This window comes from Penicillium lagena, assembly GCF_028827675.1.
Source record: "Penicillium lagena strain IBT 129212 chromosome Unknown utg000001l_segment0_segment0, whole genome shotgun sequence".
Taxonomy (NCBI): domain Eukaryota; kingdom Fungi; phylum Ascomycota; class Eurotiomycetes; order Eurotiales; family Aspergillaceae; genus Penicillium; species Penicillium lagena.
Window position 1 is genome coordinate 3,003,595 of NW_026623222.1, and position 27,857 is coordinate 3,031,451.

Sequence of the window (27,857 nt, forward strand, 5' to 3'; positions counted from 1 at the left end):
GGGGTTCCCCAGGTGCAAAAAGGCCGCTAGTGCGGTTTGCGTGGGAACCAAGCACGGACCCAAGAAATGAATATCTTTTGGGGCGAAGATCCTTGTAAAGACGGGACGGGGTTCCAAGTCAACTACCGGCAATGAAGAGGGTATTCCAAATGACGCGCCGCTCAATGTGAAAATACACCTCTGTCTCAGCTGCTTCAGACGACCCCTTTCTCCGTCTCCAACTCTTCATTGGATTTCAATCAATATTAACAGGACATCTGTGATCATTTCCTCTGGTTTATTGGGTAAACTGCTTCCATCCTACTCATCCTCGGAGATGATTAGCCCTGAGCGCAACACGCCCATAGCGGCGAATTGGAAATGCATCCTCATCTGTCTCCTCGTCTCCTTAGCGAACTGCCAGTATGGGTTCGACACAAATGCAGTGGCGGGCTTTCAAGCTATGCCTGGCTTCCTAAGGATTTACGGCTACAGAGATCCGCAGTCCCCATCAGGCTGGAATATTAGGACCACGCCACAGCAACTCATTAGCTCCTTTTTGAATGTTGGAACTATCGTCGGAGCTATAATCTCTATCTTTTCGGCTCATAGATTTGGTCGAAAGCCTGCGATCTGGGCGGGATGTATCCTTTCTTACGTTGCTTGTGGAATCCAAATCGGAACGACTACATTAGGGGGACTATACGCGGGCCGGATCCTCCTCGGCATATCTAATGGATTGATCATCACCTTTTCCAACGTTTATACGACAGAGGCAGCTCCGCCGCATCTTCGTGGTATGATCGTGAGCTTCTTTGGCGTTTGGGTCAATGTTGGCAGTGTCCTCGGCTCGGTTTGCGACGACTACACCAAGAACTATCAGAACAAGCTCTCGTACCAGATCCCGTTGGCAGCACTGTTTGCTATTCCCACCTTGGTGAGCGTCTTGATGATCTTCGTCCCAGAGAGCCCTCGTTGGTTCCTCGTCCAGAATCGAGCAGAGCAAGCAAAAGTCGCACTGAAAAGACTTAGAGGAACATCGTTGACCCCGGAGTTACTTGACGAGGAGTTCGTCGAGATGAAGCAGGCGATTACGGAGGAAGTGGAGCTCGTGTCATATATCTCAATTTTGGAAATGTTCAAGGGCACGAATCTTCGGCGTACAGCTATTGCCGTTGGTGTTGTCGTCAGCCATGCCGCAACCGGCTTGTGGTTCATCTTGTCTTTTGGAACTTATTTCTTCCAAGCAGCCGGTCTAGACAAGCCCTTTGAAGCATCCGTTCTTGGAAATGTCCTGGGACTTATCGGCGCTCTGATTGGCTTAATCCTCACACAGAAAGTGTTTGGCCGCCGAGTGATGATGATGATCGGCGCTCTTGGGTGTGCATGCTGCATGTTAGCTATCGCTGTAGCCTATACTGCCGGTGCGGAAACACTCGGCGCTGGCCGTGCCTTGCTTGCATTTTCCTTGATGTTCTACTTTTTCTACAACGGTTTTGTTGGCACCGTAAGCTGGCCCATCGCGGGAGAAATAGTCTCATCCAAACTGAGGGTGAGCACAATTGGATTGGGTACTGGAATCAACTACTTCTTCAATTGGCTAATCTCCTATTGCTCGCCCTACTTTATCAATGCCAACGACTTAAACTGGGGCCCAAAATATGGATATATCTGGGCGGGCTCCAACTTTGTTGTTTTCGGTACGGACCTAAGTGAATCCGACTAGGTCTATCAAAGCTAATGAAAGTTTACAGTGGTCCTTTTCTTCGTTTTGCCAGAGACAAAGGGAAGATCTCTTGAAGAAATAGATGAAATGTTTGAAAATCATGTCTCCACTCGAGATTTCAAGAACTACCATTGCATATCGTCAGAAACTGCCCGGGAAATCGCAAGAGAAAACATGAAGTCAGTCTGACAAGTCTTCATGCAATATGACCATGCACATGAAAGCCATTTGACGTTGTGACTGACTGAATTCAAACGGCCCATCTTCTGTGCAGAAACAGGTCATATCCGGCAGGTGATATGAAGGACAGAACGTATTCGGAATGGGAAGACCCAGGCTTCAGTCTTGCTTGTACTCATTCAGTTCCCAATTCAAATCTTATCCTTACGAGCCAAATGGAAATTTATATATTCGCTCCTGCGTGTTATTAAATTACAATTGCAAAAATAGAGGTTGAATCGCGCAGATTACAGAATATATAAGCAGTCCCTTCCATAATACTTCAGAGGTCAAACCGGAGAAACTGAGCTTAAAATAAACCAGACAAAGCAAAAACGGATCTTCTAAGACCCCAAACAGTGTATTTATACCTAACGAAAGGCATGAGATCGAGAAAAAGGAAGTCCGTCCTGTGGAAAGTCAACGATCCACTGATGGATCCTGTCATCGGCCATATGATACAAACCGTCGGCAGTCCCGCTTGTTAATTTTGACATGTACCGCGCTGGTTTGACCTTGATCGATAGACAATGACCTACTATCTCGTCTTCGGGCTCCGTGGTGATACTCGCTTCGCGATTCAGAATATAGGAATGGATCTTCTCGATGAGATCGGCGTCGGATAGGAGGGCGTCGTTGACTGAGAAGAAGACGTTGACCCAGTACGAGGGCATCCTGACGGTGTTATTTTGCTGTGTTGGATTTGTTTGGTGAATAAGAATATTTTTCTCTGTATTGACGCAGGAAGTACAGTCGCGACCGTTATTGCCTTCCATGTTGGAAACACTGAGATGCTCTTTCAAACCCTAATTACAGGATGCGCTAAACCTAATGTTACCTGCCTGTAAATAACATGTTTTGTTAATATTGTTCAGTCGACGAACCATGGCTGCCAACCTAGCCAAATCTACGCTCGTATTTATTTACGATATGATTAACAGCGGTGAACTAACGACCTCCCAGATAGCTGAAGCTGCTGGCTGCAGCATCGCATAAGCTCATATACATGACTCCAAGTTGATGGTCGTCCAGTAATCTCTTCTTCTGCATCAATGTGTGCTTCGCGCTCAGCCAGCATCCGGCTGGTTGCTGAAACACGACCTCTCTTTTCGACTCTTCTTGAAGAAGGCATGGAATGACCATCATCATCCTCGCGATAGTTGAAGGCAATGTCGATTGTGAGCTTCCTGCCAATACGTAGCAAGTTGCTCCATTTACGAAGCTGCTTCTCGACTGGTTTCCAGCTTATATTAGTGGAATTATAAATTTTTTTCGAGATTTCTCTGAGACCGGTCGTTCGTGACACCGTTTTTCGGAAGTACTGTAGGACAAGTATACATGGCTCTCCACAAATATCGTGAGGCGCATGGAATCACAGATACAGCCATTACCCGCACCGAACAGCTTCACCCCCTCCCGTGGCAACAGGTGAAAGACAATTTAAACCACTATGCACAGACGTCGGATGTAATTTGGTGTCAAGAGAAGTCTCTAAATGATGGTCCTTGGGCATTTGCTAAAACTAGATTGGAGACCATTTTCGATACAATGGAAAAGCACAAGGGGGGTCGAGTGCGATTTGCAGGACGTGGAGCACCAGCTAGCGTGGCTACGAGCTTTATGAAGGCACATGCGGCTCAGGAGGCTGCTTTCACATGACTGATTGTACTTGGGATGACTATTCCATGACTTCCTTGAGTACTGAAAACCAGAAGTCATTCAAGTCAGCATCTACCAGAAAACGGAACTCTCGTAGGACCAAATTTAATCCCTAAAAAGATACGGAGAGGCAAAACCTAATTTTCACGCTTTTTGAGGAAGTTTTTCACGGCGGCCTCTTGGATGCTACCGAGCCAAATCTCGGCCATTTTTCTGTAACCCGCATCACCCGGGTGCGTACCATCGACAAGATCCTCAAGTCTAAGTCCTTTATTGGTATACATGTCCGCGAGTACAATCCTGCTCTGGGCGGCGGTTTGTTGCTCAACCAAGGCCCGAATCTGGTCGTTGACACGTAGGACCTGTGAATTCGTTTCTTGGTCCGCGTTGATCAGCAACGTCGATAGGATAACAGTCGAACCAGGAGATGATCGCCAAAGATACTCAAGCATGGCGCCCATGCGCTTCCCAAAAGCTTCAATTTCAAACTTCTGGATACAATCATTGGATCCGGCATTGACCGTGAAGATATCTGGCTTGAACTTAGGGACTGACTTCTTGGCTTTCCTCTCGATCTCATCGAGTCTGAACCCACGCCATCCCTCATGCTCATTGCCTTCCATAGAACCGGTCTTTCGTGATCCCACCATGCGGATATCACAGCTGCAGGACTGGATCATCTCAAAAAGATGTTTTCTATAGCCGTTAAGATCCGAAGATCCGACGCCTTGCGTGATCGATCCTCCTAATGGCATGAGATACATTGAAACGGCGGCCAAAACTGACGACGAATGGCCTGGGGCAAAATGGGGTTAGCAAGTTCCGCTGAGAAATACGTGCCCTGAGCCCATGAGCCCGGCGAGACTGTCACTGGTGATCAGAGCCTAGCAAGTTAATTGATGCGTAACCAGTCTGTGGCAAACTGACCATGAGGTGTTGAGGACGAATAGTAGCAGTGTTTCCCAGGGGTCGGGTAATGAGTATACTTCAGCAAGAGACGGTGGCGGGCCAAGATAGCTAAGCTTGGAGGTGCAGCTCGCCGCCAGGTAGTCAACGAAGTCGATCGAAGCATTATGCCAGTATGGTGGACCGTTGCAGGCTCAACGAGATGGTAGAGAAGTAGAAGAATGATAAAGATCTGACTGTATGCAACCTTGAAATTTTGACGGCGGTAACATCCCAATCCCATCCGTATCGTTAGGTGAAAACAGGCTAAGTGTCGGCGTACTTTCTAACCTCTTGAGTTGCTTCGCGGAAAATGTATTTTCCGCCTACTCCGATTACAAACAGGGAGGAGTATCACTTCCTAGAACGAAATCAAGAGCTTCCCCGAGGCATGTCGGGCCCTAATTATTTGCCCGCCACACGCGTGGCTGACGCTGTCCTTTAGCGTCTTCCGTTCTAACATTCAGAGTAACACTAGGCCAACGGCGGCAGTCACCCTCCGACTCCACGTGTGTACGTATTTTGTTTACCGCCTCCCCGGTGTGAACGAACCGCCCAATAAAATGTGTATGAAACACACTGATTCTTGAAGGAATCAAGTGCGACCAGGCCAAATGCATTCTTATAATTGAACCGAGATATAAGAGACCGGGGTAGGATCAGAGAGACATGACGGCATCGAATCGTGGGGTATTCGCGCCGTATTCGCTAACTAATGCCCTTATTCCAGAAGACCACAAAACTTCCGGTCACCCCGAAATCCACACATGCAAAGGACTTCAGGGCAATGGAAAAAGGATTAGCACGTCGTCGATGTCTTGGTTGTCTACATTTGCCTAGCTCACAAGAAATGAATACGAGCCATCTTGTGGAGGCTGGGTCTTAGCAACACGGGGGGTGCTCGTATACGGCCTCTGATTATTTTATGGAGAGTAGTTTGCAATAGCGGATATCACCGGGCGGAATCACCCCCAGCTGCGGTTAGATGAGTCTCAATTTGGAATCTCCAAAGTATGAATGTCCGTCGATCTCCACGGAAGCTGACATGGGGCACACTCTAGGAACTCTGATTGCATGTGGAGATGTCCCAAAGCCCATATCTCATTGATTACATATCTCAGCCCGAGTCTGAATCATGGGAACACGACTGGCAGTATGCCCCGACTCCTGGATCCTTTCGCAGCCTCTACACCACGCGATCCACTTGCAGTCCCTCTTGGATCTGGACCCGACTTAACGGGCCAAACATGGCCAGATGATCCAACGCCTGTGCATAATCTTTATGACACCGTCCATCCAAATCACACTCTTAGTCGACAAAAACTCATTCAACCCTCGTCTGCATTAAACCTCCCTCAACCACTATTCTTCACCCCTCCATGCGGAAGAACAGGCTCATCATGAATAGTCATACTGTTGATATGCACAGCACTAACCTGATAAGCTGAGAACGAAACCACACTGAGACTAGACTTACCCACACCGGGTCCTTTTAATCATCGCCAATCCCATCCGCAGATCCGCTGTAGACACGGACGCCGATAATCCATACCCGCTGCTATTCACGAGGTGGATCGCTTCGTCCTCGGTTTCGAATACCTTGCAATCGGCTACCGAGGTGAAGGCTTCTTCTTACCACACGGCCATGTCCTCTTGCACGTCGCCCAGAATGGCTGGGGCGAGGCGCACTCCTGCGTTGGCGGGGACCTTTGTTTCTGCGGAGCCGGAGATAAAATTTGCACCCGAGACTACGGCGCTGGAGACTAGTGCTTCGACGCGGGTCTTAGAGGCAGTGTTTACGATGGTCGGGGGTAAAGCAGAGGAATCTGCGCCGGTGAGGGTGGCTTTTAGGACTCCAGTGAAAGCTGGAGTGATCGAGGAGTGAACGAGGATACGGTCAGTTGCTATGCAGATCTGGCCGGATTAGAGAAAGGCAGTTAACATGGAGCTTCGAATTTGACATATAGGCCGGGTTTTTCTGCAAGGTGGTCACGAAGAGCGTCTAACATCACAGGAGTGACACCTGTTGAGCGGCCAGGGGGATTGGAGGAGAGCTGGGGCTGCCAAACAACCGCATATTCTTGCGTATGTTAGTGGTAGAACGCTCACTACACTTCGCAATCCTAGCCATTTGTGATGTGGTGAGTCTGTTCCTGCTGCGTATCATATGGACTATGATATTACGCTACCAGGATTCGAGGTTTCGTGCCATTTTGCAACGGGTTCAGAGGTTTGTCGGTGCCTAAATTCGGACGCCGTTGTTGAGACGACCCAGGGTGTGGATATTTTTAGATCTATAATAATACTAATACTTTACAGGTCACATAAGCTTTAGTTCTGTTTGAGATTTAGTAAGTGGTTTCTAGTCAGTGCTTTAGTTTGAATCCAAAAATAGATAACAAAGACAATACCAAGTAGAAAAAGTCCAAAAACAAGTCAGAACCTAGTGAGATTTCGACGCTCAGGAATCTTCTCAAAGGCCGCGAAGAGCCTCTGATGAAGTGCAATTTACACCCGGCGCGTCAGCCCTGCCTACCAATTTACCCTGCAACCTGCCCCCCTCCCCATCTCAAGGCTATCAAGTGCGTTACAGATTATTCTTTCCTTAACAAAGAAAAGGAACGATATGTTGGCTACGAGTACGAGGCTCTTAATGTTGACTAGCCTGGGGGATCAATTTAGTCACAATTGGAGCATTATTGCACAACTGAAAGCATGGTCTGTGTGTCATACCGGTGGAAACTGAGTACCCGTTATTTAATTCAGACCTACATCGAAGCCATTGATCAGCTCAGTACTAACATATATCATATATTAGTACTCCCGCTTTTAAAACTTCCTCCACTACATACCTTCGCAAAGATGTCCGACCCCCGAGGTGTGGAGAAGCAAGCGGCTGCATCAAGTGACTCATATGGGCAATAATATTAAATGCCGCCCCTGCTCTTGATTATCAATCAGCCAACCTCAATAACTAGCTACACCCAAATGGAGCTTCGTGCATTACTCGCCGGCAGGCGCGAGATCTACAGACACGACATCCCCGCTATATATAACGCAGCCCAGAGCCAGCCCACTGCCTTCCCCCTTCTCTTCATACTTACTATCTCAATCATGTCTATAACACAGACGGTTTCATCTGAACTGAAATCTCCTGCTCTATCTGTTTCATATCCTGCATCGCCGCCCTCTCCTCTGGAGAACTCACCCCCGACCACAGCAGCGGAAAACCTAGTCCTAGAAGCGCCAGATGGCCCCACCAGTGAATCCCGCACTCCAAGGGCTGGCCAGCCAGTTTTTGAGCAGCTGCCAGCGATTAGGGTCACACCTTGGCATCGAACGGTGATCACTACGTTGCTTATTTTGGCAAACCTCGTACAGGTAAGCACAGACGCCTCCTTGCCGGCCCCTTCCGGTCAAGCCATAGCGGCCAGAATTGCTAAAATTAGGCTGGTTAGATGACAGTAAACTTCGCCGGTATTGCTGGTGGTAGCAGATTGAGTCAGTCAATGGGGGTCAAGAAGACATATGCTTCTTGGATTGGGGCCAGTTACCCGTATGATAATCACAGACTTCTCATCCACATATCCCATACTCCAAGTATGCAGGGCTAATGCTGATCTCTCCCAGGCTTACCCAGGGGACTTTAGTATTGATTAGTGGTCGATTGGGAGATGTGTACGGTCATCGAGAGCTCCTGCTCGCAGGCGGCGTGTGGCTAAGTGTAACCACGCTTGCCAGCGCCTTCTGCAGTCATAATTTCTTTGCCTTTGTCGTCATGAGGGCTCTAAGTGGTCTTGGGGGCGCCTTCATAATGCCTAACGCAGTAGCCATGATCGCAAGTACTAATCCCCCAGGACGCATTCGGAATCTTAGTCTGGGGCTCTTCGCAGCGTCAGCGCCCATGGGAGGTTATTTCGGGGCTCTCTTCCTTGGCGCCTTTATGGAAAAAACGGAATGGAAATGGTTCTTTGTCTTCATGTAAGTCAGGAGTCCCGCAACAGTGTTATGATGCGATTCTAACTCTCCCATTGCAGATCTTGCCTCGGCTTCATAACATCGATCGCACTTTGGGGATTAACCTTGCGCGAGAAACCTGTCGACCATAACGGAAAGATTGATTACATCGGGTCCGTTTTGGGTGTGAGCTCGCTGGTTCTCTTCAACTTCGTCTGGAAGTCAGTATTATTACCCCATAAATTGGCGGATGGACCCGAATTGATATTTACCTTGGTGACATAGTCAAGCCCCAAGTGTTGGCTGGGCCACTCCATATGAGATTATTCTTTTGATTGTCTCAATTTCCCTCTTTGGAATCTTTCTGCTCTGGGAGAAACGATATGCTGAGTCTCCCATCATGCCACTTGAGATATTCAAAGCCCCGTCTTTCCTCATTGTGATCCTTGTCGTCCTACTAAATTACATGGCTGTGGGTACACTGATCTGGTATCAGGTCCTTTGGTTACAGGAAGTTTGGGAATGGTCGCCTCTGGAATTCGCCATTGGTTGGACACCTTTTCTTATTTGTGCAATCGCAGCTGCTTCCCTGGCCGCTTGGTTGGTACCTCGTCTAGCAGCACAATGGATCCTTGCCATTGGGACCGTGACAATTCTCGCATCCAATGCACTTATGGCAACGGTGCCTCTGCATCAGACATACTGGGCTCAGGTTTTTCCTTCTGTGGTTCTTTTTGCTTTCTGTCCAGACTTTGTGTATACTGCCGGTCAGATCATTGCAAGCAACTCCGTTCGCCGACACCAGCAAGGTATTGCAGGCTCAATCATTGGCACACTTAACCTCTATGGGAACAGTTTGGGGTTGGGATTTGCCTCTACCATTGAGGTCCAGATTGCCAACCGCTCTGGAAGCCAGATAGCGGGCTATAGGTCAGCGCTCTTTTTTGGCGTGGCGATCAGTGTGTTGGCCCTCGTTTTGGATGTTGGCTTTGTCCGGATGGTCAAAGATGATCGTGAAGGGTGGGGTGAAGAGGACCGCGTGCAGATGGATGAGATAGAACTTTCGCACCTTGCGGAAGCGACTGGTGCAAGTCGACATGCGGCGACTGAAAGATCATAGTTGATTGTTGGTACTCGAAACCTAACTTCTGTCTAAACTACTGACAAGTAGCAAATTGTGAGTCTATATGAACTTTACAGCAAGGCAAGGAACGAAGAGAGATAACCAGATTATCGGACACGAAGGCAAAGACGCTCCTGTTTCAGTTAAATGATCACCTACTTTCATAGATTTACCAATAGAGACAACAGAAAATATCGTTCAAAGGCACATCAGTCATCGCAGGTCAATTTGGTGCTATATACCTACATATGTGTAAGTACTCTCATTACTTTACTGCTGGCGCCCCGGTTACTGGTGGGTACTAGAACTCCTCAACTAGACGACATACCTTTCCAGGAAAATACAATCAGATGAAATGGGGCTGTAAGCCGCAGTCTAAGAAGTTTGCTATCGTCTTGGGCCCGCAAAGTGGACAATCGAGAGAAACAGTTTCAAGCCCGTCCAGGGCTCGGTAACATCCTCGATAATCCTTATAACCAGACTATGATATCAGATATTACCGATCCAGCCCTACGGACAGCCTTAGTGGATTTAATGATATCTGGACTAACAACTTCTTGATCTACATCACAATTATCCACTTTCACCTTTTGTAATATATGATAATTTGCGTGTGATGATATCGCAACATATTGAACGTGGACGAGATCTTCATCCAGCCGAACAAGAGCTTAAGCTTGACACACATCTCAAGAGCTCTAGTCCAAAAATACATAGTCAATGTCGCACAAGACCCTGATATTCTGTCTGGAAGATCCATTTGGAGGCACAGGACCAAGATCCTTCTTTTTTAAACAGAATAAACCAACTTTCTTCCACTTACCTTCCCTTCCCTCAGGCAATCTAGGCCCTTTAGAACACCCTCAAATCCTTTCCCGTGAAGATTGAGAGTAAGAGGATGGTTTTTCAGTTTTACTTCTCGGATAAGTTGTTCCGCCAGCTTCATGATCATGATAATGAATTGGTGATCCTCTGGAATAGGAGGAAACCTAGTCCCCTCAAACAGAAACTCTTCTCCAGAGAAAGTATAGCCAAGAAAGAATTTCTTTTCCACCGGTATAGAGGTTGACAATGGCAGAGTTGGGTCGAGAGTGCAAGCATATATGGCTTTCGGTGGAATTGTCGAACCTGCGATGGCTGGACTCATGAAGGAAGCAACGCAAATGGCCGCTGTTTCATCGGTAGCTATAGCGTCCAAGGCATAAATCAACGAATTCGAAGTTGCTGATGCAATCAGGCTGGATATATTTGGGTCATGCTGCTCAATGAAATCAGTGACTGGATCTCCCAGATGATAGTTATAAGACAGTGACGGACGTAGTCAAACCAGATATCCGCTCCCATATCGCGCACCAGATCAAAATTGCGAGGAGAACAGGTGGTGACGACTTTCAGTCCAGACCTATAGCTCTATATGTCAGCTCTCAAACTAAAGATTAACTATTGGATTATTGGATTGCCAAACTTACAATTTTGCAAATTGAATAGCCAGTGATCCCGTTGCCGAAGATCCTCCATAAATCAAAATCCACTCCGGGTCGTTGTTGGATACGTTATCAGAGCCAGGTAGTGGAAGGCCTATTTTTTGATAAAGACCCATACTCGCCGTGACCACACCAACACCCATAGACGCCGCGTCTTCGAGGTTCATGTTCTCCGGAACTTTCATCTGAGCGTCCGCTTTCACGAGGATGTACTCGGAGAACGCTCCATAGTCCGGATGCAGAACATTGCACCCGTGCGAAATGCCTGCCACACGGTCCCCGGGTACAAATCCCTTGTTCACCTGCTCGCCGACTTGAACAACGGTCCCTGCGTAGTCGACCCCGACCACGCTGCCGATGTACTCTTCACCGTCGATATCGGTCCAATCAGCGGGGTTGAGAGCAACATATTGCGTCTGGACGAGCATGTATCCAGGGGGCACGTCCGGCATAGGCATGGACGTGATGACGGCTTGCCCAGGGCCTTTCTTGAGGATGGCCCGTCTGTGACTGGGGAGTGTAGAACCCATTGTCGTGCCAGTTAAAGCTATCAAAGGATTGTCTGATTCTAACTTAAATGTTCAAAAAATTTTCTCGAGGGGAAGAGTTGAATAAAACCCATTTACACCTTGATGTTAACTTTTGCATTATTGGATTTATAAGCTGATGCATTGTCGATGGAAGGATTCCCGAGGCATCGTGTGCTTATGTTGGTGCCTGAGGTGTCCGCACTCACCACCCGGATGACTTGGTTTTCTCCAATCAGATTATAAGCAGAAACAGGATACGAGCCCCGGCTACGACGATCTAGATGGAATCATCGACGCGAAGACACATCTCTATGTCAGAGCACCTATATATTTAGGCTCATATTTACAGGAAAAATCTATGAATGGGATGGTAGAGGCAACAACATCAACATTGTTTACAAACAAATGACCATTGACGCAGCAGCAATTTCTATTACCAAAAGCCGTCAGTTTTTTCCTGCATTGCTTATTTTGCACGAAAACTCTCATTGAAAATGGATGCATGTACGGCGACGGGAAGAATGGACTTGTTGGAAGTCTTTCCTAGCAGTAGGCTAGGAATAACTCTAAGGGAACTAAGCGTGTAAAACCTAGCTGCTTGTGGCCCCGAAGGCTAAATTGCTCGTACGGCGCATCTGATGAAACTTTTCCAACACATTGTTATTCACAAAACCGGAACTGGACGCCGTTGCGAATCATCCTCACACTTTCGCGAATGGCTTCCACCCCCCTTGAATGTTCCGACTGATCATCATGGTCAATCCTCCGGCGATCGACACAACACCCCCGAATATCCACATAGAGTTAAATCCTTTGCTCTGCAGAATAGCGCCCGCTGCAGGTGTGCCGACCAACATACCGACTGTCATGGTTGCATATCCCATACCCATGCGTGTTCCGATTAAGCTTCGATCTGGTGAAAGCTTCACAAAGCAAGTTGGAGGCAAGGAAACAAAAGCCCCTGAAAAGAATCCGTAGAAAAAGGAGATGACCACTATACCAGCCAAACTGGACAAGTTTACCAGGGCAAACATCAATCCGCCACATATGACGGTACACGAAAAAACAATGTTGAAGGGGCCCACCCTATTCGCAAAGAAATTTGGGAATACTCGCCCAAACACAGAGCCAGTAGTAATGATGGAAAGAAGGTAGAATCCCAGATCATGAGTGGAAATTTCCTTGCTGATGGCGTAGTATTGGATGTAGAAGAAAGGGATGTTCAGGGACACGAAGGTAAGGAGACCTCCGAGAACGAAGAAAGTATAGGCTGGTTCTTTGAAAGCGGCTAGGTCCAGCAATCTCCTCTTGTTCGGAGGCACAACTCGGACCCTGAAGACTAGAAGGGGAATAAGCAATGTCACGAATATGACAAGTCCAATTGCCCGAACGGTCCAGCCAAAGCCGATTTCATCGCACAATTTGTGGAAGATTATTGGATATATAATCCCGCCTAGAGATATATGAACATCAGTTGTTGTTCAAAATATTGCTTACTGAAACTTACCCAAGCCACTTCCGGCCGCCGCTATGCCATTTGTAAGGGCCAATTTTGAAGTGAAATAGGTTGACAAAAGGGCAACGCCAGGGATGAAGATGAGACCAACACCGATACCGATGCAAAACCCTTGTGCAAGCAATGATTGATAATATTCATGACAAAGGCTCGTCATCATTTGTCCCAGAATGATCATGAATGATCCGCTGTATAAAAGAGGATAGAAATATCCAGCATCGTACAGTGGCCCAGTAACTAGTCCGAGGATTAAGAGCAAAGATGATTGGACAGACCCTATCCAGGAGATATTCGAGGAAGATGCGGCAAACAACTTTCCTGTCTCATAATACGTCTGATACGCCCCAAATGTATTGAGAATGCCCCTTATTATCGGGTATATCAGCAATCCTTTTCCCAAAGAATTTAATAATGAAGAATTCATGGAAGGGAGAAAGCTTACCAGGTGTTAAAAAATATGAAAAAGGTTCCAAGTACCTGCAGCCAGGCCTTCAAACCACCATTTGGAATGGCCTGGGTGTCATTGGCAGAAGATTTCGGCAGATCGTCAAGAGCTTTCTCGTTGTCATATTCTCGGCTACCCGAGGGCTCCGATCGACTAGAGAGATTTACCTTAGCTTCTTCCATGCTTAGAGCATGTGAATATGTCAAAGAGAGAAATTTTTTGACTACACGAGAATCGAGTCCAAAGAAATGACATATATGAATACTTGTACTAACCTAGCCCGAAGAAATACGAGCACGTAGCGTAGTCAAAGAACTATCGGTCGCCGCCTTCTGCCAGTTTGAACCCCATCATTTCCGAAATGCCGAAATGCCGAAGGTACAACTTGGCATATTGACCTCAGTCCTTAACAAGTCAGCACGGAGGTGACCGAGAATCGCTATCCTACAAAAGTTACCATAATTTGATACTGATTCGCACACTTATTCGACGGCTGCCGCCGCTTGTGTCTAAACGTTCGTGTTTAAACGAGGCGGAGGTGGCCGATGAATGCGTTCCCGTATCTGCACCATCCACTAACGGATAGATCCTTCCGTTCCCGTTATGGAGATCCCGGTGACCAGATCCTCCATTATGCAGGACGAAGGAGGTCAAAGGCGTCATGCGGAGCACTCACAATAAACAGTGCCCTCCACCTTGCGGGTAGATCCGATCGCTTCCACTATGGAGGTCCCCGGTGGCCAGATCCTTCATAATGCAGGACGAATGTCAAGTGCGCCTTGCAGGATTCTCATGATAGATAGTGCTCTCCACCTTGCGGGTAGATCCGCATCCTTACACGGTAGCTCGCCGGCGATCAAATCCTTCACTATGCGCAAGGATTCACTTTTTATATGCTTAGCGTTGAGACAAGTGTTCGATTCCTGTAAAGCCTAGAACTGGTTTCGAATGCTCGTGTTCATGACCTCTGTATGGGCACAACTAGAGTTTTTCCAGCCAGATCTTTAAGAATTCTTTAGCTCTATTCCCTTTGTACAAGGCCGTGAAAATGAAAAAGATTTGCCAATGTTCCTACGACTTTCGACATTCTTGCATGATAGGATTCCTCTCATTTTTATTGATACGTAGCACCAACTTTTCAGCTGTCCCCACTCTCGTGGCTTGTATTAATACCAATGGCTGCTTACAATAATCTGGCTCGAAGTATAGAAGAATTATTTCGCTGTCCCTTTCGTGCTGGAAAACAAATGACACAAAATCCTCTACGATCATAATCAACCTTTGGCTCTCAAAGAGCTCTCCAACATCCCTGCACGATCAATACCACAGAGACGACGAGCATCCATGGAGTTATATGAGAGGCTCCACAAGTATATGAGACGAGATTTGGACGGCCGTACTGTCTCGATGCACAGACACGAGGCTTCGGCACCAGAAATAGATATCGCGCTATACGCTAATGCAGACATGAACCAGTGAGGTTTGCCCAGCTGGGCAGGGCAGATTTCATCGCTAAGAAGGTCCAGAGCTCATTCTATACGAGCTCTCAACGGCCATAATATTCTCCTCGGCAAAAGAATTGCGAAGGGACTATACGACTACACCATGGCGCCATCGGTTCTTGGCGTTATGGATTTCATGGGCCGAACCTGAAGTGCGAAAATATAAAGGTGGTCAGTCCGAAGCAAAGAGGTTCGGTTTTTTCTTTCACTGGCAACGCAAAGGCAAATCCTGAAACCAAAAAAAAAAAAAAAAAATCTCCTCAAACCCACTATACGGATAGTATCCTATTGCCCCCTTCACCATGACGATCAGAACCTACCAACAGGCTTCGGCCTTCCAAACCAAACGGACCGATGTCATCGTTGTTGGTGCTGGCCCTGCTGGTTGCATGGCTGCTGCGACTCTACAACGATATGATATCGACTTCCGCTTAATTGACAAACGTCCGACGAGGACCCAAACGGGACATGCGAGTGGTTTGTGAAATCAAGCATTCTCTAGTTTGAAAGATGATGCTGACCGAAAGAAAAGCTTTCCAACCCCGCACCCAGGAAATTCTGCAGACAATGAACCTGCTCCATGAACTTGATGGCAAGGGACACCGCCTCACGGAGACATCTTTCTGGATGCGTGATAGCGTGGGGCTGTTGGATAAAACCTTCACTGGTGCTGAGGTAGTTCACGGTAATTGCTCGAGCCTCTTAAAAAATTGTATGATTTGACACCGAGCTGATAATCACATGAATCAAAGCTACTCCTTATCAGTATCTGTTTAACACGGACCAAGGAATGACAGAAGACATTTTTGAAAAACATCTCCTGTCGAAAGGACAAAAGATACACAGATTCATGGAATTGCTCCACTATGAATACAACAAAAATATGCCCGAATGGCCGCTCACGGCATACATCAAAAACAATGCCACCGGTGCCATTGAAGCTTGGCAGACAAAGTACATTCTGGGCTGTGATGGAGCGCGAAGTGCAACGCGTCAAATTACAGGTGTCAAATCATCATCGCAAGGTGGCGAGGATGTTTGGGCCGTGGCAGACGTCTACGTTGACACGGATTTTCCCGATTATAGGCGACGTTGCGCGATCCAAACCTCTGACGGTGGCTGTATGCTCATACCACGCAAGGATGAGGGGCTTCGAATCTTCCTCCAGGTTGATGCGAAAAATAAGGAGGTCCTCGACGCAAGTGGAAACCAACCCCGTGAACATCTCTATGACAACAGTGCCTTCAAGCTCAGCCGCACCGTTCAGTCGCACATCAACAACATTATTCACCCATACAAAATGAACATCACTGATATCCTTTGGATCAGCAAATATCATGTGGCTCAGCGAGTGGTTCATAACTTCCATGACCAAGGTCAGCGTGTTTTCCTCCTAGGAGATGCATGTCACACACATAGCCCCAAGGCGGGGCAGGGCATGAATGTTAGCATTTCTGACGCATATAATCTGACCTGGAAATTGGCACTTGTCATGAAAGGCGTTGCAAATGCCGACTTGCTCCTAACATACGAGCAAGAGAGACTTTGGGTTGCACAGAAGCTAATTGAATTTGACGCTGTTTTTGCCCGTCAATTTGGACAGAAAGAGAAGCTTGAAAGTCAAAGCCTCCGCGAGACATGGGAAGAGGGACATGGATTCACAAGTGGGTGTGGATATGAATACCCTCCAAACCTACTTGTTGACCCGACTGTTCGAACGCAAATTAACAATCAGGCGGTGGAGCCACTGGTACCAGGGAAACGCCTGCTACCGATCAGTCTCGTTCGACACATTGATGGAAACCACGCTCAGCTACTAGATGTCATGCCTTCCAACGGTAGATTCCACTTGTTCGTTTTTGCTGGTAATCAGCTTCTTTCGCCGACGATCCAGAAACTCGCGGAGTCTCTGAATTCTTCTCAATCTCCAATGAGCCTTTTCAACTTGTTGCCATTGGAGCTTATCGAACGTTTTCGCCATGAGGATATTGCAACAAACACAGTATCCTCTACCAACAATTCTTATCTCATTGACCTTTTCTTGATTCATTCATTGGATCATTTGAATATTCAATTGGAAGAACTTCCTGCTCCATTTTCCACCAAATGGCCGATGCGTGTATACTCTGATGCCAACGGGGCTGCTCAGAATCAGTTGGGCGTTCCCGAGGACTCCGGTGCTTTAGTTGTGGTGAGACCAGACGGTTATATTGGTTTGATCACCGGATTGGACAGACTTGAGGACGTGACTTCTTATTTCAGTAAGTTCATGGTCAGACGGGTTTAGATCCGGGACGTTGATACACTGAAAGGCGGGGCGATAAAGGCTTTAAAAATGGGGTTTTGTATCTTTCTTTGTGCTTCAATATAGTATGTCTTCAAAAAGAAAAAGGAAAAGACAAAAAAAAGAGACAGCGAAAAAATTAGTGTTCTTGGTTTCACCACACAGAATATAGACTCAAATTCCTTATTACAGAAATACAAACACCAGCGGAATCTTCCCATTGGAATGAGGCTTATTTGAATAAACACATCGTTTTGTTTAAGAAAACCGACTGCTTCTCTGAGAACGAATGAGACAGGGTTTACAACATATAGCGAGTCTTTCAACGACAGAGTTTTGATTTGGAAGCACTTTCCCTTTTTATGTAAACCTTCAGATGGACTCAATCTGGCATATATGGTAACTAGGTCCATATCGTTGCTCATGCATGATGGTGTTGGGACCAAATGGTTTCAGTTCAAGTATTTTTGCTGGATACGACCATTGTAGTATTTGTTCTAAGAATTTTATAACATTTGTACTATTACCCCTCTTTTTGATGAGCTCAGGCAAATCGGTTACAGCCGAATGGTAGTTTTATACCCGGAAATCGGAGCTGTCCGAGAATAGCTGAAAGCATTCGGGGGGCTTCGAAAGACGCACATACATAAAGACCTGATTGCGCGGCGAAAAGCATTGGAATCTGTTCAGAACATCTCGATCACAAGCTAAACTCTCTCAAATTGTCTTTATTTTGGTCAAAGTCTTGATCAGACAAAATGTACGAGCTCTCCGACGCACAGTATGGCAAGGACAACGTTCGCCTATACAAAGTCCATCGCAATGCAACGACAGGTGTTCAAACAGTGTACGAACTGACAGTTTGCGTCTTGCTGGAGGGAGACATCGAAACTTCGTAAGCTTCCCGCTGGTAAATTCCTTGCAAATCATTTCATTTTGTTGACATTTCTCTATAGTTATACCAAAGAGGACAACAGCGTGCTTGTTACCACTGATGCGATCAAAAACACAGTTTACATCGTCGCGAAGCAATACCCTGTGGACCCTCCAGAGCTGTTTGGCTCCATCCTTGGAAAGCATTTCATTACTAAATACAGTCATATTCATTCTGCCCATATTGATCTCACCTGCCATTCTTGGGAGCGAATGGCCATTGACAACAAGCCACACCCACACTCGTTCTTTCAGGATGGGAGCGTGAAACGGCATGTTAATGTGGATGTGCTCAAGAAATCTGGATTCAATATCACGTCTTCAATTTCTGGTTTAAGTGTCTTGAAAAGTACCAAATCAGAATTCTGGGGCTATATTAAGGATGAGTACACGACACTACCGGAGACATGGGACCGCATCCTGAGTAGTGATGTTGACATCAAATGGAAATGGAAACACTTCACCGATTTGTCCGATGTTGAATCTCATGCTTCCCATTTCGACAGCGGATTCGCATTTGCGAAGGACGCAACCTTCAGGATTTTTGCTGAGGACAACAGCATGAGTGCCCAGGGTACTTTATACAAAATGGCTGAGCAATTCTTGAAAAGTGTTCCTTTGGCAGAAAATGTCCAGTATTCTTGGCCCAATAAGCACTACGTTGAGATAGGTGAGTCATCAGAAAGCCCTTTGAGGTATGTTTTCAGCAGAATGTGGCTAACTTTTATGTACCTGATCTTTATTAGATCTGAGCTGGCATAATGGAATTCAAAATACCAATACGGATGCCGAGGTGTACTTGCCACAATCTGCACCGAATGGCCTGATCAAAGGGACTTTGACGCGTTCAGCGCTTCGGAATTCCAAAACAGCAAAGCTATGAACAGCTTTGGGAGAACCTCTGATCAATCGATGCAAGTTTATTGTAATTTCGACTTGTCCTGTACCAGAGAAGGTAGAGCGGTATATAGTTCAATCCGAAGATGAGATCTAGTTTATAACCTTGTATCTCTAGCTATTCGCCTATATACAAATGCGAATTCTTATAAGTCATAATAATGGTGACGTAGATTAATATTACCTTTATTACGTGAAGCTTCTTTAAACTATATTTATATGGGAGACTGTAAGTTGGGCACAAGTTCAACCTATGCCAGGGCTGTCCACCAGACGGACCAGATCCCCATTCGATTCAGCAACAAGATAAACTAGGTATCACAACATGCATGGCTGATAGTTTCGGAAAGGCGGGAAGCCCCGCAGACTAGCTGATTTTGGTAATAGTGGCGCTGTAGTTTAGACGGCGTCCCGGTTGGTCTCCCCTCCTATCATCTCTCGCTTTACCAAACAAGGACGAGAGAAAAGAAAACATTGAAAATAGCCAGCGGTTGTTGTAGATATGTAGAGTTGGTTACGTTACAGCACACCCATTTGGGTTTGAAAGGTCTTCGATGGGCACTTTCCACCCGCGCATGTCTGTTCTTAAGGGTCAACAGGCGTACAGAGGTTCGACATAAGATAGGGGAAACTTCTGTAACTTGAACGTCACAAATATACATTCTTCACCGACTCGAGCGTGGATCGTCTCGACTGCAAAATCCAGAAGCCATCTCAAATAACAGGGAAAGATTTTTGCTTTGCTAAGGAAGAATTAAAGCAGGAAAAGGAAACATATGCCCTACAAGAGCACTGCATAGTTCGCGTGCACGTGACTTCAAAACTCATGCCTCAGGCCCCACGAATAGACCGCTCTCGTCCTCCATTTCTTGCTTTTGTCAGCTTTTGTTCTCCGACTCCCCCGCCGGCCTGTATATAATTAGCCCTCTTTCTCCCCTCTTCCTCACCCCTCTCTCTTTCTCCCCCCATGATCTCCCGCTCTCTTGTCATCCCTTCATCCCGGGTCAGCTATCGAGGCTCTTCACTCTTGAACCGATTTTGCCGGACTTCCAACCTTCATACCGTTACAGGTCGACGTCCGACCGCCGCCGATCAAAACCTGGCGACCACCCGCACCTCCTCCACGCCTTCAATTGCTCTTGCACCTCGTCTTTCAACTATCTCTAGACACCTTTCATCCTCCAGCAGCAACATGGCTCCCGTCGAAACGAAACAATATGACTACATCGTCCTGGGTGGTGGAAGCGGCGGTAGCGGCAGCGCTCGCCGTGCTGCCGGGTGGTATGGCGCAAAGACGCTAATTGTCGAAAGTGGACGTTCTGGGGGTACTTGTGTCAATGTTGGGTGAGTTCTATACCTTCCTCTACGTGGCACACGAACTAACCCGGCCCCTAGCTGCGTACCAAAGAAAATGACTTGGAACTTCGCAACTATCAATGAAATGATGGAGATCGGCAAACACTACGGCTACGACATTCCCGAGAACATCAAGATGGACTATACCCATTTCAAGAACACCCGCGACGCTGTGATCAAGCGGCTGAACGGTGCCTACGAGCGCAATTGGGGTCGGGAAGGAATCGACCTGGTACATGGCCGCGCCAAGTTCGTCGACCGCAAGACCATCGAGGTGGCATTGGCCGACGGCTCCGGCGCCGTCCGGTACACGGCGCCACACATTCTCCTCGCGACCGGTGGTCGTCCCACCCTTCCCGACACCCCCGGTGCCGAGCACGGGATCACCAGCGACGGCTTCTTCGAGATGGAGGAGCTACCGCCCAAGGTTGCGGTCGTGGGTGCGGGATACATCGCCGTTGAGCTGGCGGGTGTTATGAACGCCGTCAATGTCGAGACCCACATGTTCATCCGCGGGCAGACCTTCCTGCGCAAGTTTGATCCCATGGTCCAGCAGACTATGACGGATCGCTACGAGGCTAATGGCGTCAAGTTTCACCGCGGACACACTGGTTTCAAAGAGATCACACTCATCCGGGACGGCAAGGGCAAGGACAAGCTCATCAGGCTGGTTAGCGACGACGGCTCCGAGGTGGAAGTTAACGAGCTGCTGTGGGCTATTGGTCGTGTTCCCGAGGTCGAGGACCTGCACCTGGATATCCCTGGTGTTAAGCTGAACCCCGCCGGCTTCGTCGTGGTCGACGAGTACCAGAACACCTCTGTGGAGGGCGTCTACGCCCTGGGCGATGTGACTGGCCAAGCCGAGTTGACACCCGGTAAGCAATGAAATTCCCGGAATAACACACCCAACCAACCAATTATACTTACACGATTTCGCAGTTGCAATCGCCGCCGGCCGCCAACTAGGCAGCCGCCTCTTCGGACCCCCCGAATTCAAATCCGCAAAGCTCAACTACGAGAACATCCCAACCGTAGTCTTCTCGCACCCCGAAGTTGGATCCATCGGCCTAACGGAGCCGGAAGCTCGCCAGCGCTATGGTGACGACAAGATCAAGGTCTACCACACCAAGTTCACGGCGATGTTCTACGACGTCATGCCGCCAGAGGAGAAGGCCAAGAACCCCACCGAGATGAAGATCATCTGCGCCGGGCCACAGGAGAAGGTTGTCGGTCTACACATTCTGGGCCTGGGTGTTGGGGAGATGTTGCAGGGTTTCGGTGTTGCAGTGAAGATGGGCGCGACGAAGCAGGACTTTGATAGCTGTGTTGCTATCCATCCTACCAGTGCAGAGGAACTGGTTACGATGCGGTAGATCTCTCGAATCTGTGCTGTGTGCGTCTGTTTTGGTTTTTTGTTACCTAGTGGCAGATCCAAATATCTAGACCCTGTGCTAGATTAATAACATTCCCTAGACTGGCTACCACCGTGTTACTTCTTTTTGTTGCCTTATGGGCTGGTTGGTTGGTGGGCATTATCGGTTCACCTCGGCCCGTTAATTTGATTCTATGGGTGGGTGTTGTACTTGTTCCGAGCTGGAAGCCCTTTTGGATAAACCATATGAAATGATAACAGGGATTCTTCGTGATGGGACATACATCTACGGGGACACAGGGGCAGCTTATCATTGCATGTCTTTGAGTGTGTATTCGACAATGTATAGATAGATGTATGGCTGAAGCAAAACAATTGCACAGGTGTCTTTTCGATCTGTGCTTTGCGAAGAGGGCCTGCGGTGGTGCAGGGAAGAAGAGCACCGAGTCCGAGGTTAGCTGTTCTGCATAGTCCAGCATGTAGCGCGGGACGGTCTAGAACCCTGGCTGTGCGATGAAAAGGATGAAAATTCCGCAGGGTCGTATTTGCGACAGCGGAGTGGCCCCGTTACAACCGAGAGAACGAAAACCGGAGATAAAAAGCCAGATCGTGTCTCGTATATCGCTGGCGATCATGGTGGACGGCGACAGAGCCGTAGATAGTGTTTGTACTGCTGATCGGAAAAGACACATCACCGTTTCGGACGAGATAGAGAAGAATACATGTTCCAGGTAATCACAAGAAAATCTCTCAATCTTGCTGCGATGAGGTGGATGGTTCTTCGTGAATCGGACTCGTGGCCACCTTGTCCAGCGCGACGGCATGCAGTGCGGGTTTCTCGGCATCGGGATGGAGTTTCTGCGCACGACGTTCCTTTTGCTTGTGCACCCAGTCTGCAACTTCCTTGTCCTCCGTCGTGGCGGAAGCATCGCCAGACTCAGAATGCTGCTCGGCTTCGCTTGGGGGTTGCATGAGAGATGCAAGCCATGGATGGCGGATCAGTGTGCTGTAGGATGGTCGGTTCTTAGGGTTCTTGTCCAAACAGGCGCGGATGAAGTTGTGGGCGTCTTCTGAGTAGCCTGTCGAGGGCAGAGTTGGAGGGTCACCGTGGACGATAGCCTGCACGTATTAGAATGGAAACACTGAAAGAAAAAAAAGAACACTCACATGGAGTTGGCTGAAAATGTTGTTGTAGGTCTCCGGGGGGTATGGATATCGGCCCATAGCGCACTCGATGATCGACAACCCCAGACTCCAGATGTCACTTTGCACACTATAAGTACCACCACCACTGGATGCCCCAGCCTGCTGCATCCCGCCACCTGCAATTCGCTCTGGAGCCATGTAGCTTTGGCATCCGATATTGGTCTTGGCAATGCTGGCCACCAAGTTTCCACTGACACCGAAGTCGCAAATCTTGACCTGGCCCTTGCTGTTGGCTAGGATATTCGTCGGTTTGACGTCGCGGTGAATGATGTTGTGGTCGTCCTTGAGTGACTTCAGTCCCATCACCGTCGACAAAGCCACCTTGCGAAGGATATTTTCAGGAACGCCACCCTCGTAGAGCTTGTCGATTGACCCCCCGTCCATGTACTCGACACACATGTAGACCGCACCCTCCTGAAAAAAGGCTCCGTAGAAATCAATGATGAAAGGCGAAACGCAGCGATGCAAGATGTCCAGCTCCATAATGATCTGCGCAAATTTCTTCTCGTCCAACTCCAGTCGAATTTCCTTCATCGCCATGATCACCCCGGAATACTCGCCAGGGTCGGCACTCGCATCTTCCTGACCAGGAGGCCGACTGACAATTCCCTGTAGACCCAGCCCGGGTTTCCGCATCTGTGCCCGACTGTGCCGAACCTTGTATACTGTCCCGTAGTTGCCCTTGCCCAGTTCATCCAAGCGATCCACTTCGTCCAGGGAAATTTTGAAGCTATGACCCGAGGAGAACTCGACGCCGCCTCCATGCAGAATAGCTTTGTTCTTGAAGTTCAACGTCCCTGCTTTCGTGTCGATAAACTCTGAGTATTTGCTGAATGCCGAGTCACCGTTTGGCGCGTCTGTTTTAGAGGGCTCGCTGGTCGGCGCCGGGGTTCCCGTGACATCCGACAGTTTAAGACCAGGCTTCATCCGCTTAGCGGCAAGGCCACCAGGCCGAGGAGACGCGGGGGATGATACTCCCGGGACTACCGGAGAAGAAGTCCAGTTCTGGTTGCTCGGTCGCCCGGTGGAAGGAACACGACCAGCGAGAGCACCGCCTGCACCAATTTCCCGAGCGGTCGGGACGGAGCCCGTTGAGGCATGGTGTTGTAAAGGGGCACCCTGCCGCGACAGCGAAAAGGCCTTCATCTTGGCCATGATATCCTGGTTCAACCCGCCACTCCCTTGGGCGCTCATGGAGGCCGGAGGGCGCGGCGAAGTGCCCGCACCTTGCCGAGCGGCATTGACCTGGCCCAGATGTGTGTTGGAGGCCGAGATTCCGGGCGCAGGGGTGTGGAGGAGGGCCGGGGTCGAGGCAACGTGGGTGAGGGCTGCGGGGGACCTGTCGCCTGGGTTGCGATCGTCCTCGGCGGGCGCAGGATCCCGATCGGGGTCCATGGTGGCGATGGACACACACGGACTAGCAGGAAGCCAGATTGAGTGGGGTGGGACAGAGAGAAGGCAAGAGAAGGAAAGGGGGAAAGTGTTGGCGGGGATGGACGAGTGACGGGAAGAGGAGAAAGAAAGGGAGTGAGTTGCGTAGAGAGTGTGGCCGGCCAGGCAAACACGGCAGTGGAAAGCAGCGGGGCACTTTGGACTCCAACTACTACCCCAATGAAAGATATGATGTTAATTTCGTGTCTGAAATAACGGCACAGATCATTACGATTATGTCCCGTGCAGGTTGTGCTCTTGCCCGGGTTGCTGACCCAATCAGGACCTCGCCCTGGCTGCCCAAAGCAGGTTTTGCCCCGTGACAGGATTCCGGCACGATAAGGCCTTGTCTCGGTAGTGCCGGCACGGATCGACCGTTGGTTGACCCGGGGAGCTCCAGGTAGGGCTTAACTTCCAGGAGAGCCGAATTGACGCCAGCCTGGGATTCCCGCGGCAGCCATGGACACCCGCCTGGAGCTGATCCGCCAGCACATCCACCTGTACGAACCGGTCTCGTCGGCGGCTGCCCCTGACTCGTCGCCCGCTTTGGTTATTCTGTGTACCTGGGTAGGGGGCTCCACCCCGCGTCGCATCAACAAGTATGTTGCGCAGTATCGCCAGATGTATCCCGGCGCATGCATCCTGCTGCTCACCACGTCCTTCTCGGACATGTTTCGGCCTTTCAGCATGCTGCGCGCCCGTCTCAAACCTGCTGGCCGCGCAATCCGCAGAGTCTTGACTTCGCGAGGGTCGCGCGGCACCTTGTTGCATCTTTTCTCTCACGGTGGAGGCAATATTGCCGTGCAACTAGCTTTGTCCCTGAAAGAGGAGGAAGATGCTGGCACCGCGTTCTTTTCCAGTCTTCGAGGGATTATCCTCGATTGCTGTCCCGGCGACGATACCCTCCATCGAGCAATCGGGGCTACTCGCATGTCAGTCCCTCAGACAACTGTCGCCCAAGTCCTGGAGAGAGCGTTTTTGTCCCCCACAGTAACAGTGGTGAATCGGCTGCAGCATGCTGGTGTCCTGCGCTCAGTACGTGACCTACGCGCACTGCTCCTGGATGCCTCCACCTTTGGTACCAAACCACGGAGACTGTACATCTATTCCAAGGAAGATGTCATGGTTGGCTGGGAGGATGTACAGATGCATGTCGAAGATGCACGCGCACTAGGCTACTCGGCCCAGGAACTTGTTTTTGAACATGGCCAACATTGTGGCTTGGTCATGGAAGACCCTGATCGATATTGGACTGTTGTCCAAAGATTCTGGCGTGGCGAGGATTCTGAACGTGACGCTGACCATAATTCAAAGACATCTCCACCTCTGCGCAGTCGCCTGTAAACGTGTCCACTTGATACTCAGCAATCGCGTGGCCAAATTAATCGCCATTTACCATATTCGCAATGAGGAAGCTCGCACCGCCTAACTCAGGGGAACCTTGATTGCCGACGACCACCATATCTCTTCCATCCCCTCCCATCTATCCATCCTTACCTCGGCTAACGAGGCTTCCATCTACATATCGTGGCCCACCCACTTAAGTTACGCGTGGATTGTAAATTTTTCGTTGGATTTCGTGCATTATATATACGCTATCATTTACGTGGTGTTGTACATAGTTGGTCCTGAACATAACCGATCCATGCAGATATATTTCCCATAGTTACTTGGTTATTCATCAATAGGAAAACAGAACACTTTCATTCATTACAATTCTTCAGCCATATAATCAAACAAACTCTGGGAAAGATGAGCTCAATAATCAATTATAATCAATTGAGTATGGCCAATTGTTGAGGTTCGGAAGCTCGTTCATGACCTCGACAATGAAGAGGGCCTCAGTCCCAAGCTCCGCGCCACCCTGGTCGTAGAGATCTGGCTCACTCAAACCATCGGCATCCATGACGGGGATGTTGATAAAGTAGCCGTTTGGCAGGGGGTCGTACTGGGACGTGAAATCCTTGACCATGTCGGTGGGCGAAACATTAGGGAAGTATCCCGAAGAATTGAAGTAGTTGTCCTGGACCCACTCCGCTGCCGTAGCCATAGTGTACAGATCGAGCCCATAGTTCCCGACATCTGACACTCCGGGAGTACCTGAATAGTCACCCCAGGCATATGAGGGTACCAACTCCTGGCTGACCATAAAGAAGTAGGCAGTGCTCCCATCAGATGAGCACGCGCGGGCGCCATCAAGTTTGTCGAGGTCCATGTCACAGGGAGCTGTACCGGAGATGTCGTCGGTACGCTTTGCAATAAAGACGTTTTGCTGAACCCAAGCAGCAGCCACGGCACTCGAGTTGATGTACTGTGTGAGCTCGCCGCTCAGGATATTATAGCCGTAATTCGGCAACTCCACGGCGAACGAGCCGTTCTGCATGAGGTACGGGGCGCTGGTTGGAAAATCATACCAATAATTTCCAGTCTGCGATCCGCTATTATCGGGGGCAACATTGATCGCGTTCTCGACGACCATCATAGTAGCGTTTTGCATTAACACGATAGATCGTCCAATCAAGTCCTCGATAGAGCTATAGGTGTTCAGCTCATTTTGTAGCCTACCAGGTAGTTAGAATATGCGTGAAATAATAGGGAAGATAGGAAAAATCAAACTTACAGCTGTGCGTAGTTTGCTTGCATTGAGCTTTGTGCACCATTTGCAAAAGCATCAAGACCACTCGCGGCCCCGGCAGCAGCTGAAGCTCCTCCGCTGATAGGCCCTAGAAGACCACTAATCCCCCCTAGAAGTCCGCCGATCATCGTCAATACTGCAGATGCGGAGTCCTGTTAAATATGACAGGTCAATCCAATATCCAGTGTAGGTTAGGATGGGGTGTCTCGTACGCCGGACGTGTCATGAGGTGTAAAAGTTGTGACAATGCCCATGACCTGGGTTTGGAAATCGTTCGCTTGTTTTTGAAGCGCATTGTTGACACCTGAGCCCCAGTCGAAAAGATTCTCGCAAGCGGAGAGTGCGAAGAAAAAATTGGCGTCCACTCGGGGTCTTTTTCACAAGCAGCTGTGTCACTAAGGCCGCCGAGATGGCATTGTCCACTCCCCGCTTCGCAATGTACGTTTGAAAGACTCTTGGTCTGAGCAGCCAGAAAGTCTACCCAATCTGTGCCACTTGTGACGTTTCCACCGTCGACCGTCATAGGGTAGGTGGAAGACCTGAAGACAAGTCATTACAACGGGCATGTAGCAAATGGCTCATCGCTTTCTTACCAGTAGTCTAACCAGTAATCCATTTCATATTTTACCCAGTTATCACGAGTAAAGCCATTGTTGCA

General features: G+C 48.7%; 15 protein-coding genes across 15 annotated transcripts; 8 read left to right on the forward strand and 7 right to left on the reverse strand.

The window, feature by feature from the left end:
* Positions 1-316: 316 nt before the first annotated feature.
* Positions 317-1,705, forward strand: N7510_001296 (uncharacterized protein; the record flags this gene model as incomplete). The annotated part of the gene is made up of 1 exon (XM_056973223.1): positions 317-1,705. The coding sequence occupies one exon, from the start codon at positions 317-319 to the stop codon at positions 1,703-1,705; it is 1,389 nt and encodes a 462-aa protein (XP_056838340.1).
* Positions 1,706-2,295: 590 nt separating this feature from the next.
* On the reverse strand, positions 2,296-2,700 carry N7510_001297 (uncharacterized protein; the record flags this gene model as incomplete). The annotated part of the gene is made up of 1 exon (XM_056973224.1): positions 2,296-2,700. One exon carries the CDS (start codon positions 2,698-2,700, stop codon positions 2,296-2,298), a length of 405 nt encoding a protein of 134 aa, XP_056838341.1.
* Positions 2,701-3,720: 1,020 nt separating this feature from the next.
* Positions 3,721-4,347, reverse strand: N7510_001298 (putative esterase; the record flags this gene model as incomplete). Its single annotated transcript, XM_056973225.1, has 1 exon — positions 3,721-4,347. One exon carries the CDS (start codon positions 4,345-4,347, stop codon positions 3,721-3,723), a length of 627 nt encoding a protein of 208 aa, XP_056838342.1.
* A 1,850-nt stretch (positions 4,348-6,197) lies between these two features.
* Positions 6,198-6,413, forward strand: N7510_001299 (uncharacterized protein; the record flags this gene model as incomplete). Its single annotated transcript, XM_056973226.1, has 1 exon — positions 6,198-6,413. The coding sequence occupies one exon, from the start codon at positions 6,198-6,200 to the stop codon at positions 6,411-6,413; it is 216 nt and encodes a 71-aa protein (XP_056838343.1).
* A 1,103-nt stretch (positions 6,414-7,516) lies between these two features.
* On the forward strand, positions 7,517-9,605 carry N7510_001300 (Major facilitator superfamily domain general substrate transporter; the record flags this gene model as incomplete). The annotated part of the gene is made up of 5 exons (XM_056973227.1): positions 7,517-7,909; positions 7,987-8,084; positions 8,159-8,509; positions 8,566-8,706; positions 8,771-9,605. The coding sequence occupies 5 exons, from the start codon at positions 7,517-7,519 to the stop codon at positions 9,603-9,605; spliced, it is 1,818 nt and encodes a 605-aa protein (XP_056838344.1).
* Positions 9,606-10,841: 1,236 nt separating this feature from the next.
* Positions 10,842-11,622, reverse strand: N7510_001301 (zinc-binding alcohol dehydrogenase family protein; the record flags this gene model as incomplete). Its single annotated transcript, XM_056973228.1, has 2 exons — positions 10,842-11,010; positions 11,078-11,622. 2 exons carry the CDS (start codon positions 11,620-11,622, stop codon positions 10,842-10,844), a joined length of 714 nt encoding a protein of 237 aa, XP_056838345.1.
* Positions 11,623-12,323: 701 nt separating this feature from the next.
* On the reverse strand, positions 12,324-13,765 carry N7510_001302 (MFS general substrate transporter; the record flags this gene model as incomplete). Its single annotated transcript, XM_056973229.1, has 3 exons — positions 12,324-13,075; positions 13,130-13,503; positions 13,581-13,765. The coding sequence occupies 3 exons, from the start codon at positions 13,763-13,765 to the stop codon at positions 12,324-12,326; spliced, it is 1,311 nt and encodes a 436-aa protein (XP_056838346.1).
* A 271-nt stretch (positions 13,766-14,036) lies between these two features.
* Positions 14,037-14,246, reverse strand: N7510_001303 (uncharacterized protein; the record flags this gene model as incomplete). Its single annotated transcript, XM_056973230.1, has 1 exon — positions 14,037-14,246. One exon carries the CDS (start codon positions 14,244-14,246, stop codon positions 14,037-14,039), a length of 210 nt encoding a protein of 69 aa, XP_056838347.1.
* Positions 14,247-14,927: 681 nt separating this feature from the next.
* On the forward strand, positions 14,928-15,236 carry N7510_001304 (uncharacterized protein; the record flags this gene model as incomplete). The annotated part of the gene is made up of 2 exons (XM_056973231.1): positions 14,928-15,058; positions 15,110-15,236. 2 exons carry the CDS (start codon positions 14,928-14,930, stop codon positions 15,234-15,236), a joined length of 258 nt encoding a protein of 85 aa, XP_056838348.1.
* A 151-nt stretch (positions 15,237-15,387) lies between these two features.
* Positions 15,388-17,372, forward strand: N7510_001305 (uncharacterized protein; the record flags this gene model as incomplete). Its single annotated transcript, XM_056973232.1, has 3 exons — positions 15,388-15,562; positions 15,618-15,770; positions 15,838-17,372. 3 exons carry the CDS (start codon positions 15,388-15,390, stop codon positions 17,370-17,372), a joined length of 1,863 nt encoding a protein of 620 aa, XP_056838349.1.
* A 755-nt stretch (positions 17,373-18,127) lies between these two features.
* On the forward strand, positions 18,128-19,185 carry N7510_001306 (urate oxidase; the record flags this gene model as incomplete). Its single annotated transcript, XM_056973233.1, has 3 exons — positions 18,128-18,264; positions 18,326-18,972; positions 19,049-19,185. The coding sequence occupies 3 exons, from the start codon at positions 18,128-18,130 to the stop codon at positions 19,183-19,185; spliced, it is 921 nt and encodes a 306-aa protein (XP_056838350.1).
* Positions 19,186-20,391: 1,206 nt separating this feature from the next.
* Positions 20,392-21,928, forward strand: glr1 (glutathione-disulfide reductase GLR1; the record flags this gene model as incomplete). Its single annotated transcript, XM_056973234.1, has 3 exons — positions 20,392-20,543; positions 20,595-21,430; positions 21,495-21,928. 3 exons carry the CDS (start codon positions 20,392-20,394, stop codon positions 21,926-21,928), a joined length of 1,422 nt encoding a protein of 473 aa, XP_056838351.1.
* A 749-nt stretch (positions 21,929-22,677) lies between these two features.
* pbs2 (mitogen-activated protein kinase kinase PBS2) lies at positions 22,678-24,528 on the reverse strand (the record flags this gene model as incomplete). The annotated part of the gene is made up of 2 exons (XM_056973235.1): positions 22,678-23,046; positions 23,095-24,528. 2 exons carry the CDS (start codon positions 24,526-24,528, stop codon positions 22,678-22,680), a joined length of 1,803 nt encoding a protein of 600 aa, XP_056838352.1.
* Positions 24,529-25,023: 495 nt separating this feature from the next.
* N7510_001309 (uncharacterized protein) lies at positions 25,024-25,908 on the forward strand (the record flags this gene model as incomplete). Its single annotated transcript, XM_056973236.1, has 1 exon — positions 25,024-25,908. One exon carries the CDS (start codon positions 25,024-25,026, stop codon positions 25,906-25,908), a length of 885 nt encoding a protein of 294 aa, XP_056838353.1.
* A 421-nt stretch (positions 25,909-26,329) lies between these two features.
* Positions 26,330-27,046, reverse strand: N7510_001310 (uncharacterized protein; the record flags this gene model as incomplete). The annotated part of the gene is made up of 1 exon (XM_056973237.1): positions 26,330-27,046. The coding sequence occupies one exon, from the start codon at positions 27,044-27,046 to the stop codon at positions 26,330-26,332; it is 717 nt and encodes a 238-aa protein (XP_056838354.1).
* Between the last annotated feature and the right edge of the window lie 811 nt (positions 27,047-27,857).